The 19,025-nt window shown below is 34.5% G+C and overlaps 1 protein-coding gene across 5 annotated transcripts in view; it reads right to left on the bottom strand.

Moving 5' to 3' along the window:
* Window positions 1-815: 815 nt before the first annotated feature.
* Window positions 816-19,025, bottom strand: part of LOC128227189 (kinase D-interacting substrate of 220 kDa B-like) — a 37,528-nt gene continuing 19,318 nt past the window's right edge. For 3 of the 5 annotated variants that reach the window (XM_052937473.1, XM_052937474.1, XM_052937475.1), the window contains exons 12-25: window positions 17,458-17,556; window positions 16,903-17,001; window positions 15,691-15,868; window positions 15,124-15,285; window positions 14,301-14,480; window positions 13,328-13,481; window positions 12,853-13,001; window positions 11,564-12,264; window positions 9,466-9,528; window positions 6,506-6,716; window positions 5,774-5,936; window positions 5,349-5,536; window positions 4,363-4,673; window positions 816-4,075 (exon numbers count right to left, since the gene is read on the bottom strand). In XM_052937473.1, coding sequence (XP_052793433.1) covers window positions 2,768-4,075; window positions 4,363-4,673; window positions 5,349-5,536; window positions 5,774-5,936; window positions 6,506-6,716; window positions 9,466-9,528; window positions 11,564-12,264; window positions 12,853-13,001; window positions 13,328-13,481; window positions 14,301-14,480; window positions 15,124-15,285; window positions 15,691-15,868; window positions 16,903-17,001; window positions 17,458-17,556 — 3,966 coding nt within the window. In that variant the 3' untranslated portion in view covers window positions 816-2,767. Of the gene's footprint in view, window positions 4,076-4,362; window positions 4,674-5,348; window positions 5,537-5,773; window positions 5,937-6,505; window positions 6,717-9,465; window positions 9,529-11,310; window positions 11,338-11,563; window positions 12,265-12,852; window positions 13,002-13,327; window positions 13,482-14,300; window positions 14,481-15,123; window positions 15,286-15,690; window positions 15,869-16,902; window positions 17,002-17,457; window positions 17,557-19,025 lie in introns of all 5 variants that reach the window. The other 2 variants (XM_052937476.1, XM_052937477.1) reach the window with 2 other exon arrangements.

The raw sequence follows: 19,025 nt of genomic DNA on the forward strand, positions 1-19,025 counted from the left end.
ATATCAAGATTTATTATGCCAGTTTAAAACCCTTTTTAGCTGGGGGTTTTAAGGTACATGTACTGTGATAGACTAGGTATCCTCATCGACTGATTTGTGCAAAAACTTTAACCCTGGCCACAACTAAAAAAAGTTCAAAATATTCAAATGAAACTTTTTACACCTGTTACCAAAGACAATACGCACATTTTAAGCAAGGACAACATTTCTTGCAAAAATAATTGTCCAGTCAAATCCCTTGTTGGCCTGAAAAAAACAACAACAATCTAGCTATGGTGTTGCTCCGCTGTGCTCTTGTTTTTCTTTCTCAACCCTTCCATTAGAATCTATAATTAAATGATAATACAAAGCTTGCCAACACGGCAATGGCAGTTTATGCTTGTTTCATGTTCAGCTTTAACAACGTCAACATGTACTATATTTCTTATACGTACATGTTTGAAAATGTTTCCCTTACAGTTTGGTCTGCAATGGAAACTTCTGAGGGCAGGAACGGTGCTACTGAAAAAGGACCGGCTGCAGCACTCTTCAATATTAGTAACTCTTCAGCTAAAACCCTTACAACATGCACTATATTTCTTATACATACATATGTTTGAGCATATTTCATTTGAACTTGTACAGTTTGGTCCGCAATGGAAACTTATGGTAAAAAACGCTAAACAACATTACAGTGTATCAGGAAGATGCATATGTGCACAGAGTGAGACATGTAGTTGTATTGGACAAAACTTGTTTCTAATTCTCTGCAGCACCTTGACATAATCGTGGAAACACCTTCCTTTCTGGTAAAAGAATCTTTATCAATAAGAACATCAAATTTCACTTTTATTGGTATATAAACTTGCCCTTTCTTGCACTTTACAACAGTTTTGTTATGCTATATAACATGATTTTGTTCACAATAATACCTCATTAATGTAATGAGCATTATAATAAATTTGTTCTACAAATACCACAGTAAAGATATTAACAATTTTAGCAACATTTAAAGGAAAGTACATTTATATGAACAACTTTGTGGAGTTTATCATACAACACTCTGGTTATAACTTGGTCTTTAACATCTACTCTATAACAGGGATATGTGGATTACAACAATTATATCACATTGTGATCCTGATTAAAAACAAAAAAACAACAATGACAACAATGTGGATAGTGTCAACAATGTAGATTGTGACAAGAATGTAGATAGGACATTATGCATAAGAAGGGCAGACTGTATTCTGACTTGCAGGAAGATCTGAGGAAGACCCCTTGAAATGAATACTAGCATTGTGAATGATCTGGTTTTCCAATTTTGCTATATAAAACTTGGTCATTATGATTATGCATTAAAATTTATGTTCTGCTGGACTTTCTTTCGAGTTACTGCCATGATCTATTTCTATCTCCACATGGCGTTATTTCAGCTTTATGAAAAAATGTTGACAAAAGTTAGTGTTTAAAGTCGAACCTAGGATGCAACAGTCTTTAAATATGCCTTAGACTTAGTCAGGTGTCTCCCCAGTTATTCAGAATTACAGAGTTTGATTTGAAAAGTTTGCTTAAATGTTAAAAGCTATCTGAGACCATTGAATGGGGAGTATCTGACATGAGACATTGATTTCTTTTTTAATTATTTTTACGCCCTGTGCCTTGCAAATTCGAAAAAAGTTGACTTTGGGAAAAATACAAAATCCGGCCAAAATAGCTAATATAATGGTAAATATACATGTTCTTACTTTTTTTATGCAAACATTATACTGTAAAAGATTAACTATTGTCAAGATTTTGTTTATATTTCAAGAAATTCATTGCTTTTTTATTCATTAACGTAATCTACATTAATTAAATTGGAACAAATATATAAAATTTTGGGAAAAATGGACATTTTTTCGCAAGGGGAAACAGTCTTTAGAAGGCAGTAAGTTGCACCCAAAAAAATCACTGTGAGAAAAGCATAAAAGCTTAAAAATATTAATCCAAGCTCAATAATGGATGAATTTAACTTCTGTGATAACTTTCAATGATTCAAAAGACCTTTTGATTGGCTGATGGAAAGGTCATCCAAAGGTGACCTTCAATTGGTAGTCCTCAGATCCTCATGCAGAGCATATATTGAACATATAATATTAATCTGACTGTTCAAAATGTCTGTAAAAATGATTTCAGACACATCAAAACAGTGATCACAAAATTTACCAAAAAATAATGTAAACATGGAATCAGATATCAAGAAAACCATACGCACATATCAGAAAAAAACTAATAAAGCAACATAATTATCCAGAAAACAACACAATGACAGAGCCTTTTAGACATTTCAGTAGCCTGTAAGAACTTAAACAATCAATCATAATACAAGAAAAATGAGTTCAGGTCCCTGTAAATAAGAACTTAACCAATCAATCCTTATGCAAGACAAATGAGTTCAGATCCCTGAAGACCAAAAAACTTACAGCATAATTTTGCTTTAAAATTATAAACAGTGACCCTGTTGTTTGAACAACCTGCAGTTCTACATAAACAAAGAGAAACAATCATCCAAAAATTATCTTCGTTATTTGGATGAAAACTCACAAATATGGAAACAAAATACAGGCATTTAATTGAACACTCAGAACAAAATTATATATAACTAGACTCAGTCATATCAGATACATTGCCCTGCTTGCAGGATTTATAACAAACTTAGAATTATAGTTACTATAAATTTAAATGCCCAGCATTGTTATCCTATCAATTTGAAAGATAATTTTTGCAGGTAACAAGAAAGCAAAAATCATACAAAAGCTTCTGGTGTATTTCCCTCTATTTTGTCTTTCTGCCTTACAACTACACCCTGGCTGCCAGTTCCGCTCAAACCTGCCCCATAACTTGAAGCCTGACTGATGTATTGCGCAATATCCTTTTGAAGAGTCTGCCCATCTACTGGGCCCCCAGGGTCGGTTTCTGAAGTCTCATCCACAACAGACACTAGGTCCATGCTGCCTTTAGGAGACTGCATTTCTGCCTGGGAATAACCCCCAGTAAATCCAACAGATGAAGTCGATACGGACCTCACAACACGCATCAATGGTGAAAGCTCGCTTTGTGAATTCCTCTCTGATTTTTCTACATCCTGCAAGTCAGTTTCAGATGAAGCCGTTTTTATTGACATACCAGACTTTTCTAATCTTGGCAGCTTCAATACTGGGGTGGAGGATTTTAGAATGAGGGGTTCACTATCAGTGGAATGAATAAGGGGCTCAGTCTCCGACATGTGAACATCAGCATCAACATTGTCCCTACTATGTGTGGAATCTGCAGAAAGCTGGAACATCACAGGGGTATGTTTTGGCTTGCTAACTACAGCATTATCACTAAGGTCTAACAGCAGATCACTAGATTCACTGACAGCTACATCACTCAGCTGTTCTTCATCTCCCTCAGATAAATTGTCAGTAAAATTGTGCATGAACTTTTGCAACAGACCAGACTCATAAATAGCTTCTGCCACCATGCTGTCATTTCTCTTCATTCTCTTTGGTGACTCTGTCTCAAGAATAACCTCTTCATCATTTACTTCAGGTGTCCTGCTGGTGTTGTTCTCATCTTCCTCACATATGGTGTCAAACGCAGGCACAGCGTCGCCATCTCGTACCTCAATGGTACTCTGTCTCTTGAATACATTCTTTGAAGACTTAGAAGAAGCATCTGCTTCAGAAAAACTCCCTGAACCTCTGCTTATAGTTGTATCATTATTGCTAAATTTGATGGACTTATTACCAGAAGTTGTTTCACTTCCATATTGCCTGCTGCCTGAGCTTTCGGGCTTATCAATGTCAGCAGTTTCCTTGTTCCCATACAGTTCAGTATCCCTGAGAGACTCAATAGCAGATTTAAACAGCTGCCAGTCCCCAAACTTCATCTCCAAGCATTTCCCTAGGTCGTCTATCTCGCACTGTGACAGCACCACACCGTTGATGTTGTTTTCAAGCACAGCCTGTTGGTAGCTGGGCAACTGGCGTGGGTTCAGTCCACTTATACGTTCTAAAAGGGCAGACACCTCCTCTGTGCTTAGCTTGGACAATGACTCCCCTTTGTAGCCCTATGAGAAAAATAAACATTACTGGTAACTTTTTTCATTTAATATACATAAAAGCATGGATAAATTAACGTATTGTTACAAGGTTAAAAGTAGTTTGAGTTACATTTTGAGTTTCAACAGAATAACTATTTATGTCAAAATTCTTACAGATAATATTCAATATCTCACAATTGGTTGTAATGATTAACAAATATGCCAAAGGTATGCTTTAACATTCAGTAAGTCTAAACATTTATGAATAAAGTGAATGTGCTTTAAAATGATCTTTGTCCTGTTTCTACACTTACAGTGATAAATTTTGAAGGACTCCCAGATTTCCTTCCAAGCTGCTCGCTAGCTTCTGGATTGCCAAATCCCTGACCATTCATCATGTAAGGATGCACACCATGCATTCCCATCATGTAGGGGTTCATCATTGGTCCAAACGGCATCATGTGACTGGGATGCACCGCTCCCATTGGCTGTTTGCCAGCAGTCCAGTTCCCACCTGTTCTATACCTAGGGGACATTAAAGATTCCTGGTTGCTCAGTGTACCGTTGGGAGGTTTAGGAGAGTAGATGCCCATGGTAATATCTGGCTGCTGGTTGGACTGGAAACCTGGGAGATGAAATATTGGAACAGATAAAACAATTGACACACAAATCAAACACCCACTTTTAAGAAAAAATGATGATATGATGATACACTCACATTGTTCATTATACAAATTAGTGCAACAACATTGTACTACAACTAAAGATTTTCTGTATAAGCTATTTTACATCCAGGAAAAAAATGAAAGATTTAAGTTTCTTTGTAAAAATTATATAACTGGTAATGGATGATGATAATATACTTATAACGTTATGAATGATGAATTCTGAATGACAAGTTGTTTGCATGCTGGACATAATACTTCCACATACAGATACAGAGCAGTAATGAATACTAGAAATGGCGCTATGCGATGAAACCAGTTCTTTTTTGTATTTTTTAAGTAACAGCGACCTTGACCCCACCCCCTCAAAAGCAATCCCAAGCAAGCTTTCCACATAAGCTACCTGCACACCAACTTTCATTACTATCCACCAATGCTAGCTTAAGCTATTGGGCTGAAACAAATGTTGGACACCCAGCTGCCCAACAACATCCCCATTGTTATAACCTGATTTTCGTTGAAAAAATGCCATATCAATGATTTTTTGATATACGTAGTCATATTTTGCCAAACAGCTTCAATTCATCAGTTACTGTAAATATCCTCATTAACACAAAGCTACACAGGGTTCTTACTTCTAATGAGTTTACGTAGGTATGGGTCCAAGTTGATTGTACATGGCAAAAACTTCTTCAGATCAGAAATGTTGAGCATGGGCGAGCTACTGGACTTGCTACCGAGGAAGGCCTGCAGTTTGCGGACGTTACGGTCAATCTCCAACAGTGGCTCTACCTCACTTGAGTTGGGCATCTGGCATTCAATTCTGGAGGAAAAAAACATGAAGTAGTTTCAAAATTCGTGAAATTTCTAAATTGCATAGTAATTCAATAATCATTAACAATAATTGTTTTACCATTATCGCTATTAATCATACATTAACATATCATTTTCTTTGTTATGCGGCTTGAAAATATCTTATAACACATTGTAATTACAGGTAATAATTTTTTTTTGGCTCTTGTAAATCTAAAATCAAACTTGGTCTTTTCTTTAATTTTACTTGTCATAGATGAACTTCATAGTGACATCATCATCCAGGTCGTCATGTTCCTCAAAGTATAGAATGATCCAGGAGAGCCTGTACGGCCACTGTTCCACCATGTTGACCCACGCTGCAAGGCGGTACCAGTTGAAGTCAATGTTGTACGCTCGTAACAGGCGACCTGGCATTATGGATAAATACTCACAAAATTATTTTATTGGTTTTATGTAAGAGTGAAGTTACCTCAATAAAAAGAATTTACAAACAACAGTTCAAGTCCAAAATCAAAAACAAAGGAAACAGTGAAATATTGATCTCTAAAAAAGTGTAAAGAAGATGAAAATTTGATCATATTCTTTAAACATTGACTACTGTGAATCCACATGAAAACATAACTGTAAAGAATAAAAGCCATGAGTGCCATGGTGGAAACGCCAACATTCTTATGATGATTTTTCTTCAGCCAAACTGGCAACCTCACTCAACAGTTATTGAAGTCGGAGTTAAAAACCTTGCTATTCATGACATGCATATTATCTCTAGCAACATGTGTACCAAGTTTCATTTGAATATCTTCACAGTTTCTGAGTTATATCCAAGGTAAAGGGTTTTGCATAATGACGCCAGCAACAACGACGACACCAGGCTAACACCATACCCGGTACCTTGATATTTATTTCTTAAAAAAGAAACCTGATAATAAAACCTACATATAAGGTTGAAAGCCAAGAAACATAAGCAACAATATACCAGTGACAGCCACAATGTTCATCAGTCGTCTCATGCTCTTTGGATTGATATCGCTGAAATAGTCGTTCTTTGTGAGAGTGTGTGAGATGTCAAAGTTGGAGTGTGAAACGAGGGTGGAACTGTCCTGACGTTGCCGCTGACTCGGCCCCCTTTTAACGCTTGGGTCGACTACAGAGAAACCGGAGATCTGTGACACGGTTGATTCCTGGTGCTGAAATAACATGAAAGGTTATTATCATTAGGTCGACAAAGTTGAAATTATTACTTACAACGCAATATACCGGGTACTGACAAAGAAAACAAAAAGATTGCAAGCCAATAAAACAAATATAAATATTACAAAAAAGAACTAAAACTGCTCTAAGAAAAAACACTGAAAAAAGTCATTTATTAAATACAATAATTACTGTTAAATAAATTGAATACATACTAGTAAATTGTATGGTAAAATGTCAAAGTAATCTGAAATGTGCAAATAGATTGATTGGATTGATTTCTACATCATATTTCATTATTACTTAATACTTAATATATGAACACTTTATAAGCACTGAAATCAAACTGAACTTCCAAGAAGCAACCAAATATTCGACATTGCCTCTTAAGGATAGTTGGAAAATAAACAGAACTGCCATACTAGCTTTATCAAATAATAGATTGAAAGCAAGAACTGGCCAAATCAGGGTTCATCAGCAAAAAAAAATGAAAAATAAAATCGGCAAGCGCTTCTTAATTAATGGAATCCTGTACTGTACTGAGTATTTTTCAGTCTAATGAAGATATTTTTTGGGTGTTTTTATACAAAGAAATAAAGACATCATAAGATGCAAGTCCTTATAAAAGCATAATCATGATGATGCAAGTCCTTAAAAGCAGAACCATTGATTTTACAGACAAAGTGTTTAGATGCAAGTCCTTAAAAGCAGAACCATTGCTTTTACAGACAAAGTGTTTAGATGCAGGTCCTTAAAAGCAGAACCATTGCTTTTACAGACAAAGTGTTTAGATGCAGGTCCTTAAAAGCAGAACCATTGCTTTTACAGACAAAGTGTTTAGATGCAAGTCCTTAAAAGCAGAACCATTGATTTTACAGACAAAGTGTTTGGATGCAAGTCCTTAAAAGCAGAACCATTGCTTTTACAGACAAAGTGTTTAGATGCAGGTCCTTAAAAAAAGAACCATTGCTTTTACAGACTAAGTGTTTAAGATTTCCAAACTGAAGTATTAATTTTAATTGAAGGGAAAAACAAAAATGAAGTGAAAAAGCACACAACGCTGGTATCATACCTCCTGTTAGGCATGTGGAATGTCCCAAAACAACAAAATGGAATAGATGTTATCAATAAGACTGTGTGTTGCCAGAGGAAAATAGTATTGCATTTAAGTTTGGGTATATACAGTAAAATAGTGCCACATATTGCAGAAAGAGATGTTTATGACAAAATGCGTCAGCAAATAGGTTGTAATATCAATATAAGTTACTTTTTTAGTGGAAATCTGTTAAATGAAGTAAAACGATAAATTACAAAAACTATGAAGCAATTCAATAAAAAATGTAACTGGCAAAAAAAAGAAGAGATAAATCAGGTAATGGCACGTAAATTTGTACACACTGAAACTGTTCCAACAAATGACAAATGTTACTACAGTATTTTCTAAGTCAGCTATGTTTTCATTTGCAGCAATATCGAAATCAGAATAGTTTATCGCTACGATTAATGATGCACTATGCAACAAAGTAGTGTCAAGCTAATTACACATTAATTGTCACATTAATCATATTTCACAATTCCATTTCAAATTTCAGCTCAAGAAACAGTCACTGTCAACAATTTGCATAATTTAAAATTGCGATTTTTTTGGAATTATTGGTCTCTATAAGGAAGTACAACCAGTATGTTTTTAAAATTTGATCACTTAACGGTAATTTAATTCAGAAAATATTGCAAAAACAGGCAAGCAAAAATTGCTAATAAAACATTTGCAGTAGCATCAAAATATTTTGCTTTGAAAACTATCATTCTTAGCAAAGTAAATAAATTAAATTTCCTTTATTTTGCCTGTCAAAAATTACACTGAACAAGCATTGTATTAATAACAACAAAATTCACATCAATAACGATGCTAAAAATATTGATATACCGTAAAACAAGAAATAATGACATCTTGTGTTAAATTTACATCAATTTGCTGAGACAAGGTGGTAATGGATGGACACAAAGACAAACGAGTTGACAGTGTGATCACTAGATGCTCAACCTTTGGGAGCATTAAAAAAAATCCAACAATAAAACAGTGTCTCATACAGATTATTGGGGCAATTAATGTTATTAACGTCTAGAGTTGTACTTCATTGAACATAATGGATGCGTTAGGTTTTTTATTCAGAAATATTTTCACACACCAAAGATACCGGTAAACAAAGTCTCAGTTCAACATACTCCCCATCCCCAACCCCAGTTCAACATACTCCCCATCCCCAACCCCAGTTCAACATACTCCCCATCCCCAACCCCAGTTTAACATACTCCCCATCCCCAACCCAACTAGCTTAATCAGTACAAGTCTAGAGTAGGCTGAAAACACAAGCATAATACAGTGCTCCAGCCAGGATTTGAATAAAGCAGGATGCTAGGTCAGAAAGGGCACTTTTGATGCACATTGAATAAGCCTTAATGGGGCACTTGCAAGGGTCAATGTTCAATTCTTATTGTGTATGTGTTGTAACTACTTACAATACAAAAAAAATTGTTATGAATACAATAGTTGTTATTTTTATTTTAGTGTCAAAATTGTGTATACCCGATAATTATTATTTTTAAACTTATTTCTGAAAATTGACTCTGTCAAACAAAAGGGCACAGCAGGGTGTAGTAAAAAGGCAGCAGGCTGCCAGGAAAGGGCAGTTGGGTGCCCCACCCTGCTATTTAGGCCTAGCTGCAGCACTGATAATACAAGACCTGGTAGATTGGTGTCTCGAACAGAGAAAACCCTGACACCCTTGAAACCGCCGAGCCTTTACGCTGCAATCATAATTATACCAACAATACTGTAGTGTACTGTAGTGTTGTGTTTTTTTTTACTAATTGTCGGCAACAAAATATGCATTTGCAGAAAATACTGTTCAAGGTCACTTTACACCAAGGTGACCAATGTTCGATGCCCAGTCTGGGTGTATGTGAGTTTGGTTAGTGGTCACCAAGCTAGACAAGTGGGTCTTCTCTGGGTACTCCAGTTTCCACAACAACACAAGACCACACTCTTGCGCAACATCAAGCCAACAAGAGTGTCTTAGTATAAGTTATCATAACTTTCTTCACAATTGTTGTAAATCATATAATTTTTAAACTAACGTGTAAATCAATCTTTAAGGTACATTTAGTGAATTGGCAAACAACTGTTGTTGCGTTTTGTAGGTGCTCTGCACTTTACACATGCCCTTAAATATATCATTGATAAACACACAGTCCAAGACAGTAGAATCTCAAACACAAGCACTGCAGCGGAACATCAATGCTAGTGATGTTTGTCATAAATGGGCACATTGTCTCATGCAATATGTGTTTAGTTTTAACTGATCATCTTGATAGCATTTAGAATTGGGCCAAAGTTAAAACCTTTTCTAAAACAAAGACAACCCTCCCAAAACAAGTCTAGCTTAAATTGATTGTGTCTAAATTTGATTCCAGCACAAATCATTCTCAACAGAATGACTTCAAATAAAACACTTTATTTTGCTGAATATCATTTTTATCATTATGACAATATGTACCTTTAAGAATAAAAGACTTAATGGGTTACATGTATGAGACTGAAACATGCTACTTGTTTATAGGTTGATAAAATTATCCAGCCAATTATCTTCAGAGAGTTCCAGGAGATCAGTAATTGTTCAAGCAATATATGTGCTGAATTAAATACGTACACGTATATTAATATTTAAGATTTGATCAAAATCTTTCAACAAGATTCAAGTTCTTCCCATATCAAATTCTTATTGGAAGTCCTGCATGCTCCTTTCGTAAAACAACATGTCATAGTCTTAACATTTCCTTAACAAGAGCGGCGCATAACTCGACAATAACAATGTAGTCAAGTTGTCCACTGGATATCCGACAAAATGTACCGGACACGCGGAAACCTAGGTACCCTTCCCTACCCTATGACCAATGTCATTATACAAGATTAATGCAGAGTAAATGCCAACAATATCTCATAAATTGTCTGTTGTTATTTGTTCAGACTTAAAAGGATATACACAGACAATTATCAAGACGAAGTTATGGGCATCGCCATAATTTAAATGTGAGTTTTATTTCTTGGCAACATGTGTACCAAGGTTAAATTGAATATCATGAACTGTTTTGAAGCCATGGATAAGGTTAAAGATTTTGCACGCACATGCCATCGAGGCAATCCACACCAAGACTATCACAATACCTCAAAAAAATTTTTTGTTCAAAACCAGATAGGGATAAAAATAATCAATTTCTGAGTAATACAGAATATATAAGGTGTGCCATAAGTGAAGGTAAGCCATATACAGCAAATGATTTGTCTAAAAGATTGATATCAAGTTTGTTGGTCAAAATAAGCAGTGTTTATATAGAGCCATATATAAATACAGCAAATGGTTTGTCTATTAAATTAATATTAAGTTTTTGGGTCAAACTAAGCAGTGTTTATATAGAGCTATATATAAATACAGCAAATGGTTCGTCTTTTAGATTAATATTAAGTCCGTGGGTCAAATTAAGCAGTGTTTATATGGAGTGCAAACTTTCATTCAAAGCCAATTATGTAACCTTGCGATCTTCTTCTATAATCTGAACCTAACAAAACAAAATAACATGATCAATTCAGCAAGACAAAAGTCATGTTTATATATTGATACAGTACACTTTTCTCTATATTGCTACAGTACACTGCTCTCTCTATATATATATATATATCGCTACAGTACACACTAATTGGAAAGTAAAGCAGTATACAAATTTACAACACAGATTCAATGTAGCTCTTTGCAAAGTTTAGGGATACAAGCAATCTTAAACCTACCCGATACGCCTTGTGGTTGTGTTGAGGAGACTCATGTCCAACATCGTAAGTTGAAACGCTTTTTGTGAGCTCCTGTTTCTTGACAGAAATGCCTTGGCTTTGTAGGTAGAAAGGCAAGTGTACTATATTCCGCAGGTAATCAAACCCGTTAACGTTCGTATCATGGAATGCTGATTTAAGATTCTGATCAATGCCTTTAATAATAATTTGTGGATCTACAGCTAAGATTACAACAAACGGCGAATTTTCCTCATTAAACAGAGCATGTATAATGTCTAAAACTTGAAGAACTTTTTCTTGTTCACAACTGTCAAGACCATCAACCACCACCACCAGCCGAGTGGTGTTTTTTGTAAAACTGTCAACAGATGTAACAAAACTGTTCATTAAGCTGACCTCTGTTTTCAACACTTGCATGAAACCATCTATCTTTATGTTATGTACATTTTCTGCTGCATTCATAATCCTCTTCCTCTGTGGTCGCCATAGGGACTTAAATGCCTTGTACAAGTTACGAATGTTGATTAATAGGGATCCACCAACGATTGCGGCGGTGGCAGCCATGACGCCATTAATAACTTCGTCATCAAAATGATACAAAACAAGAAGGGCTATCCCTGTGGCTAAACACAACAGTATAAAGATGACAAGTCCAAATAGTGGAATACAGCAAAGGGTCTTGAATCTTCCGATGTAATTCTCTGAAAAAAAAAGAAACAAATATTTCAATGAGATCTAACTAACATGAAAATAACGTCCAATTTCTGTACATTTTATCTGTAATGTTCACCTAATACTTAATGGGACAAGGTCAATCATCAAAATTAAACACAGATTATTTAAATAAAGGTCCTAGTGAAACTTATTTTTGCATCTCCTATTTATTTAACATTTCAAAGACTGTGAATGACTGTAGTACAATACCTGACTATTTATGAGAAACTTAAACCCTGCAGGCTTCACTCAACTTATATAAAGTAACAGTTTTGAAGTTTCTGATTTTGTGCCAATACTCCTTTGAGTTTACACATAAAGCCAAGAACATACTTCCAGACAAAAATCTCAAGGACATATTGGCACATATACTGGGTACACTAAGGGACATACTTCCACACATACAATAAGGGACATACTTTCACACATATACTCAGGGATATACTTCCACATATACACACAGGGACGTGCTTCCACACATACAGTCAGGGGCATACTTCCCACGCATATACTCAGCGTCATATTCACAAAAATACACATAGGAACATACGTCCACACATATACTAAGGACATACTTCCAGAAGACTGTTTGATGACACCAAACAGCCTGGCAGAGAGGACCCCAAACTCTTTCTCGACAGAGTCACTGAGACCGGCTACCATGGCTCCCAGGGCCTTCTCACCACCCACACTGTTCAGCTTTGTACTTTCGGAGAACAGGAACCTGTAAAACAGGGTCAAGGTTGGACAGATTTGTCTTACTTAAAAGAGGTGGGATCCTATCATATGCAAAAACATTCCACTATAAATTGCTTTATAACTAAGTCTTACCCAGAATTCAAAACTGTTATATTTCATTTTCCAGGTAAGACTAGAAATGTCATATCAAAACACACAGACTAAATGACTAATCTTATGTATGTTGATTGTTATAAACTGAAACTGGCTTGCCAGAATGATAATTTAGTTATTTTAGCGATCATAATTGATGTATTTTATGAATTCTTAAAAATGAAACTTATGCGTAGAAAATATCAATTCATAACTTACTTAACAAGGGGTACATCTGAGGAGGTTTGGTTGCCAGGGTTACAGAAGAGCACCTGTAGCAGCAAAGAAAGCACCTGAAGTCGCTTGCCAATCGCCTGGCTGATACGCTGGGCAAACCGTATATTGTTCCGGTTGGAAAAGACCCATATCAACCCTGTGTAACAATGAACAATGGCATTATGGAATAGGAACTGAAAAACTTTTCTTCATCAATTTTAAAACTACTGAATAATGCATAGGATTGTATCCAAGCATTTAAGAGACAAAATCATCAGAAAGTCCTTTTTATGGAAAAATAAAAAAGGAATTAACTGTTTTATTACCTGATTAAAACTTTATTAGATCAAACTTTTAAAAGGACTGAACATTAATGATATGCCATCTTTAAATGAAATTTGAAAATTCCAATGAAGTCATAGAGTGAGAAGGAAACAGTTCATACTGTTGACAGGGGAAAATTTAATCCAACCTTTATGTAAAACAGCAAACAACAACAGATTCCTATTTTTATAACAAATCAGGAAAATAGTCTGAGTTATGGGCATCCTATACATTGGTGAATTGTCTCTTATTTTATAAGCTTTAATGTCTTAATTCCCATATAATGAGAAATGAATAAAACTGTTAAACTGTTATATGTTTTGTAAAACCATAAATTGATATATCGGTTAGCAGGAACTCAGTGGAGCGCATTCCAACACTAGTCTCAGTGCTCGTCTGATGTTATTTTTGTTTCGGTCAAAAAATGAGCTTAATTTTATACCAATTATTAAGTCAGAGTAATAGGCTTTCCTATACATGTGTTTTTGCAAAACAATGCCGAAACCAATTGTATAACAATATCTCTACTTTATGTCTTTGAAAAACAGACGACCTTGAAATGGACAAACTAAATCCAAGATAATTCTTCACAACAATTGACAAAACAGACTGAGTAAAGGAGAATAAAAACAATGTTATTATCCATCCTTACCTAAAAATCCATACTCCCAGATGAAGAGTCCAAATCCGACACTGAGACCGACCTGGTACATGACAGTAAGGGAGAGGACAAAGCCAACCACAATATTGATGAACAGCAGAAATATGAACAAGGCTATTGAAAACTTCAGTTGATTCTCATCATTGGCCTTTGTGAAGGATTTCATCTCACCTAAAAATAAAGGTAGTAGTGAAGCTGACCTAATGTGACATGTAAGGGTGTAATTGTTTACCAATAGGTTAAAATAACATCCCAAAAATATGTGTTTTCAATCCAGTGCAAAACCCTCACCCACAGGACTAAGCATGTATCATTAAACAAAACATCAAGATTATTTTACAAAAGATCATGTACCATTAAATAAAACATAAAGTATCATTTTCAAAACATATAAAAAAAACCCATCATGTTCCATTTAACAAAACAGCATGTATCATTTAACAAACATCATGTATCATTTAACAAAACATCATGTATCATTTAACAAAACATTTTGTATCATTTTATCATTAAACAAAACATCATGTATCATTTTACAACAGTACCATGTATCATTTAACAAAATATCATGTATCATTTAACAAAACATCATGTATCATTTAACAAAACATCATGTATCATTTTACAACAGTACCATGTATCATTTAACAAAATATCATGTATCATTTAACAAAACATCATGTATCATTTTACAACAGTACCATGTATCATTTAACAAAATATCATGTATCATTTAACAAAACATCATGTATCATTTAACAAAACATTTTGTATCATTTAACAAAACATCATTTTAAACAAATTTTCCCCTTACTTTTCAATTTTCCTATCAGGAATGATTTGCCACTGCCCCACTTGGCGTACAGTCCCACAGTAATGGGCGTGTTAAGGGTGGGCTCACTAAGAATGTCCGCCAATGAACTGCTGTAGATCTCGTAACCCAATAGGTTCTCACCATCACTGGCATTCAATTGTCCTTAAAATAAAAATCATACTCTGTATAGATGATTCAACTAAACTTAACTTTGAATTGCACTTTGAACAGAGTTAATTTCAAACCTGTCAATGTATGTATTATTCTGCGCCTATAACATAGAACAAAATTAACCCAATTTTCCTATGAAAGCTATTCATAGTCATTTATTCTAAATTTTAAACCATTTAAGTTTTTGTGTGTTTCAAAAGTGAAGTGGATAGGCTTTAGCAGACATTAGAACTTGACATAAACACATTTGAAACAACAGCAATTACTGGTTCTATTTTTTGTTCTGAAAGAAAGAATGCATGTCAGCTGATCATTGTAATATGCAAAGATAGATATATATCAACCTAATTCTCTCTCTAATGCCAAAACTGGCTAGAAATCCAGCCAGTTTCTTACTGTGTCCATGTATCTGTGTAAGGATGCTTTTCTGGTGGTAGGCGTCTATGTTGTACGGGGTCTCTCCAGCCTTGTTGGGGCGATACAGGAGACGAGAGTTGCGGGGGTTACGCAGGAGTAGCTCTGTGATCCTCTTGCTACGGGCTCGCAGGGAAATGTGCAAGGCTGTGTCTCCTTTCTGTGGGTTGAAATTTAGAGTATGCCAAAAAAGAACTTGATGCAAAGTAAGCTTAACAAGGAAATGTCAAGATGATGGAGCTCCATTTTTAATTGATTTAATCAGAAATAGCATTAAATGAACCTGATTCACGTATCACATCACCAGATACATGTATCATTTTCTGAAATGACATGACAAAGAACGATACTACAATCAAGTCACAACTATTTCAGGAACAACTGTTTTTACCAAATCAGAAGCTAATAAACTGGTGTTAAATCACTTCAACTTCTATGCAGTGATTTTACTTGACAAGCCTTGTATGTTATGTAAATATATATTGTATTTATTGCGCAATTTGGATATTGTCTATATTTATTTGAATGTCACCATGTCAAAAGTCCTAGACACACTTTCGTTTTCAACCAGTGGCTAGGTCTGCCCCTACATGGTTAGATATGTTAATAGACTTGCACATTTAATGTATAAACAGATTCAAACAATATTTATTTATAAATCATTTAGCTGTTATAATTCTAAGCATGCAAGCGTCATAATATATTATTACATTACATAAACTTCTTTAAATGATTTTGTTATCAATTCAAGTCTGACTTATTCTATAACAATACAATTGTATACAGTTATTGCAATTTTAGATAATTTTCTATTACAAGTATCATTAATCTTCAGAGTTTTGTTTAAACAATTATTGTGTGCCTTCTCCTTATCATGTATGTGTATGTACCAATGTAAATATTTGTAAATATTGTTTGTCCTCATGGACCGTATGGCTTATTGGATGTGAAATATGTCTTCTTCTTCTGTATTAATAATTGCAAAGGGAAGGAAGTGCTCTGTTCTGTGCTTAGTATCAAGCCTTTTGTGTGTGAGTGTAATACATGTATGTTTGCACTTCAATGTGCATTGGACTTTAAAAATCACCATTACAGTTTATTGATTGAACAAAAGTGTACATTACACTTTACAAACTTACATACAACATACTTTCAGTAGAACATTATCTGTAGCTCTGTTTGAATGTTGCATACCTTGTCATAAACATTGACTTTAGCCCCTTTGTCTAGCAGCAGTCGGACAATGAGCTCATGCCTGTTCCTTACTGCTCTCATCAGAGGGGTGTCCCCATCCTAGATCAAACAATGTGTGTTGTATAATAGGTTGGAATTCAAAACTAAAATAGTATTATAGCTACAGCATTTCCATCTACCTAAGAGTAGACAGACAGTTAATCAAAGTTATCAGTGTCATTAATGACTTATATCAACTAAACAATGACTTATATATGGAAATTATTACATGCATTACAATTTCATATAGTGGTTTTCAGTGGAATGAAAGCTATCACTCAACATTTAATAAAGCCAGCTTAATGGGCTTATGCATACATGCCTGATTTGATCATAAAACATGTACAACATTCATTTGGAATTTCTTAAATGTTTAAGACTTATGGCCATGGCTAAAGATTGTACATGCCGTTGACGAAGACAACACCAAGGCTATGACAATGAATCAACCTTTCTTAAAGAAAACAGACAAGCTTATCGTAACCTGAAGTGATAGAAACTAAAAGCAAACTGTACCTTTGTACAAATCTCCATATCAGCATCATTATCCAGCAACAGTCTTACAATGTCAGAATGGCCTTTCTCCACAGCCCAGTACAGCGCTGTCTTCCGATCCTGAACATATCAGCGACAAACGTAATATTGACAACCAATGTCTATATCCTAAATGTAATTAAATGTTCATACAGTATGTCTATATCCTAAATGTAATCAAATGCTCGTACAGTATGTCTATATGCTAAATGTAATCAAATGCTCATACAGTATGTCTATATGCTAAATGTAATCAAAGGCTCGTACAGTATGTCTATATGCTAAATGTAATCAAATGCTCGTACAGTATGTCTATATCCTAAATGTAATGATATGTTCGTACAGTATGTCTATATGCTAAATGTAATCAAATGCTCGTACAGTATGTCTGTATCCTAAATGTAATAAAATGCTCGTACAGTATGTCTATATCATAAATGTAATCAAATGCTCGTACAGTATGTCTATATCATAAATGTAATCAAATGCTCGTAAAGTATGTGTATATCCTAAATGTAATCAAACGCTCATACAGTATGTCTATATCCTAAATGTAATCAAATGCTCGTACAGTATGTCTATATCATAAATGTAATCAAATGCTCGTAAAGTATGTGTATATCCTAAATGTAATCAAATGCTCGTACAGTATGTCTGTATCCTAAATGTAATAAAATGCTCGTACAGTATGTCCATATCCTAAATGTAATCAAATGCTCGTACAGTATGTCTATATCATAAATGTAATCAAATGCTCGTAAAGTATGTGTATATCCTAAATGTAATCAAACGCTCATACAGTAGGTCTATATCATAAATGTAATAAAATGTTCGTACAGTACGTCTATATTATAAATGTAATGTAATGTTCATACAGTATGTTTATAATCTGTATTACTAAGGAAGACATTTGAGACAAAATCATTTTAATACTGTTTATTTAACAATATTATTACTAAGTAAAACAAAGAAACACAAATAGAAATTTCTACTATGTTATATCATTCATCTTCAATGAAATCATATCACTACCTGAATATTCAGCATAAAACAAACACATTTCTACTAGTAAATGCACTGGTTACTTAATGATTTCTTCATCTTCAAGTAAGAAGTACTCCGGGCTTTTTTAAAAATTGGGAAGAGGCCTTGGGCCATATTCAATAAACTTAAGTTTAATAGTAGAATCTGAGTGTTTCGATTGGACTTTATTATTTTAAAGTGACACTCTCATTCAAAATCAATACATACACATGTATAACAAACATCAGTTTAGACTGATAAACCTTTACTACTTACTAAATAATGCAATTATGGAAAATATTAATTACTGAAAACAAGATTGTAACTGTATTTAACAGCAGAAAGCGCAAAAATATTAAATGATTGGTGAATGCTAAAAGATTAACTGTGATCTATTATAGTCTCCTAAGGCAGAAATACCGTGGTTTATGCTAATTTCTTTCAAATTAAATTTGGTATCCTTCATAAGAACCATTGTTTTCGACATTGACTCATCCTTTAAGGAATATTAAAACAATATTATTAAT

The sequence above is a fragment of the Mya arenaria genome, chromosome 3, assembly GCF_026914265.1.
Source record: "Mya arenaria isolate MELC-2E11 chromosome 3, ASM2691426v1".
NCBI classification, from domain to species: Eukaryota; Metazoa; Mollusca; class Bivalvia; order Myida; family Myidae; genus Mya; species Mya arenaria.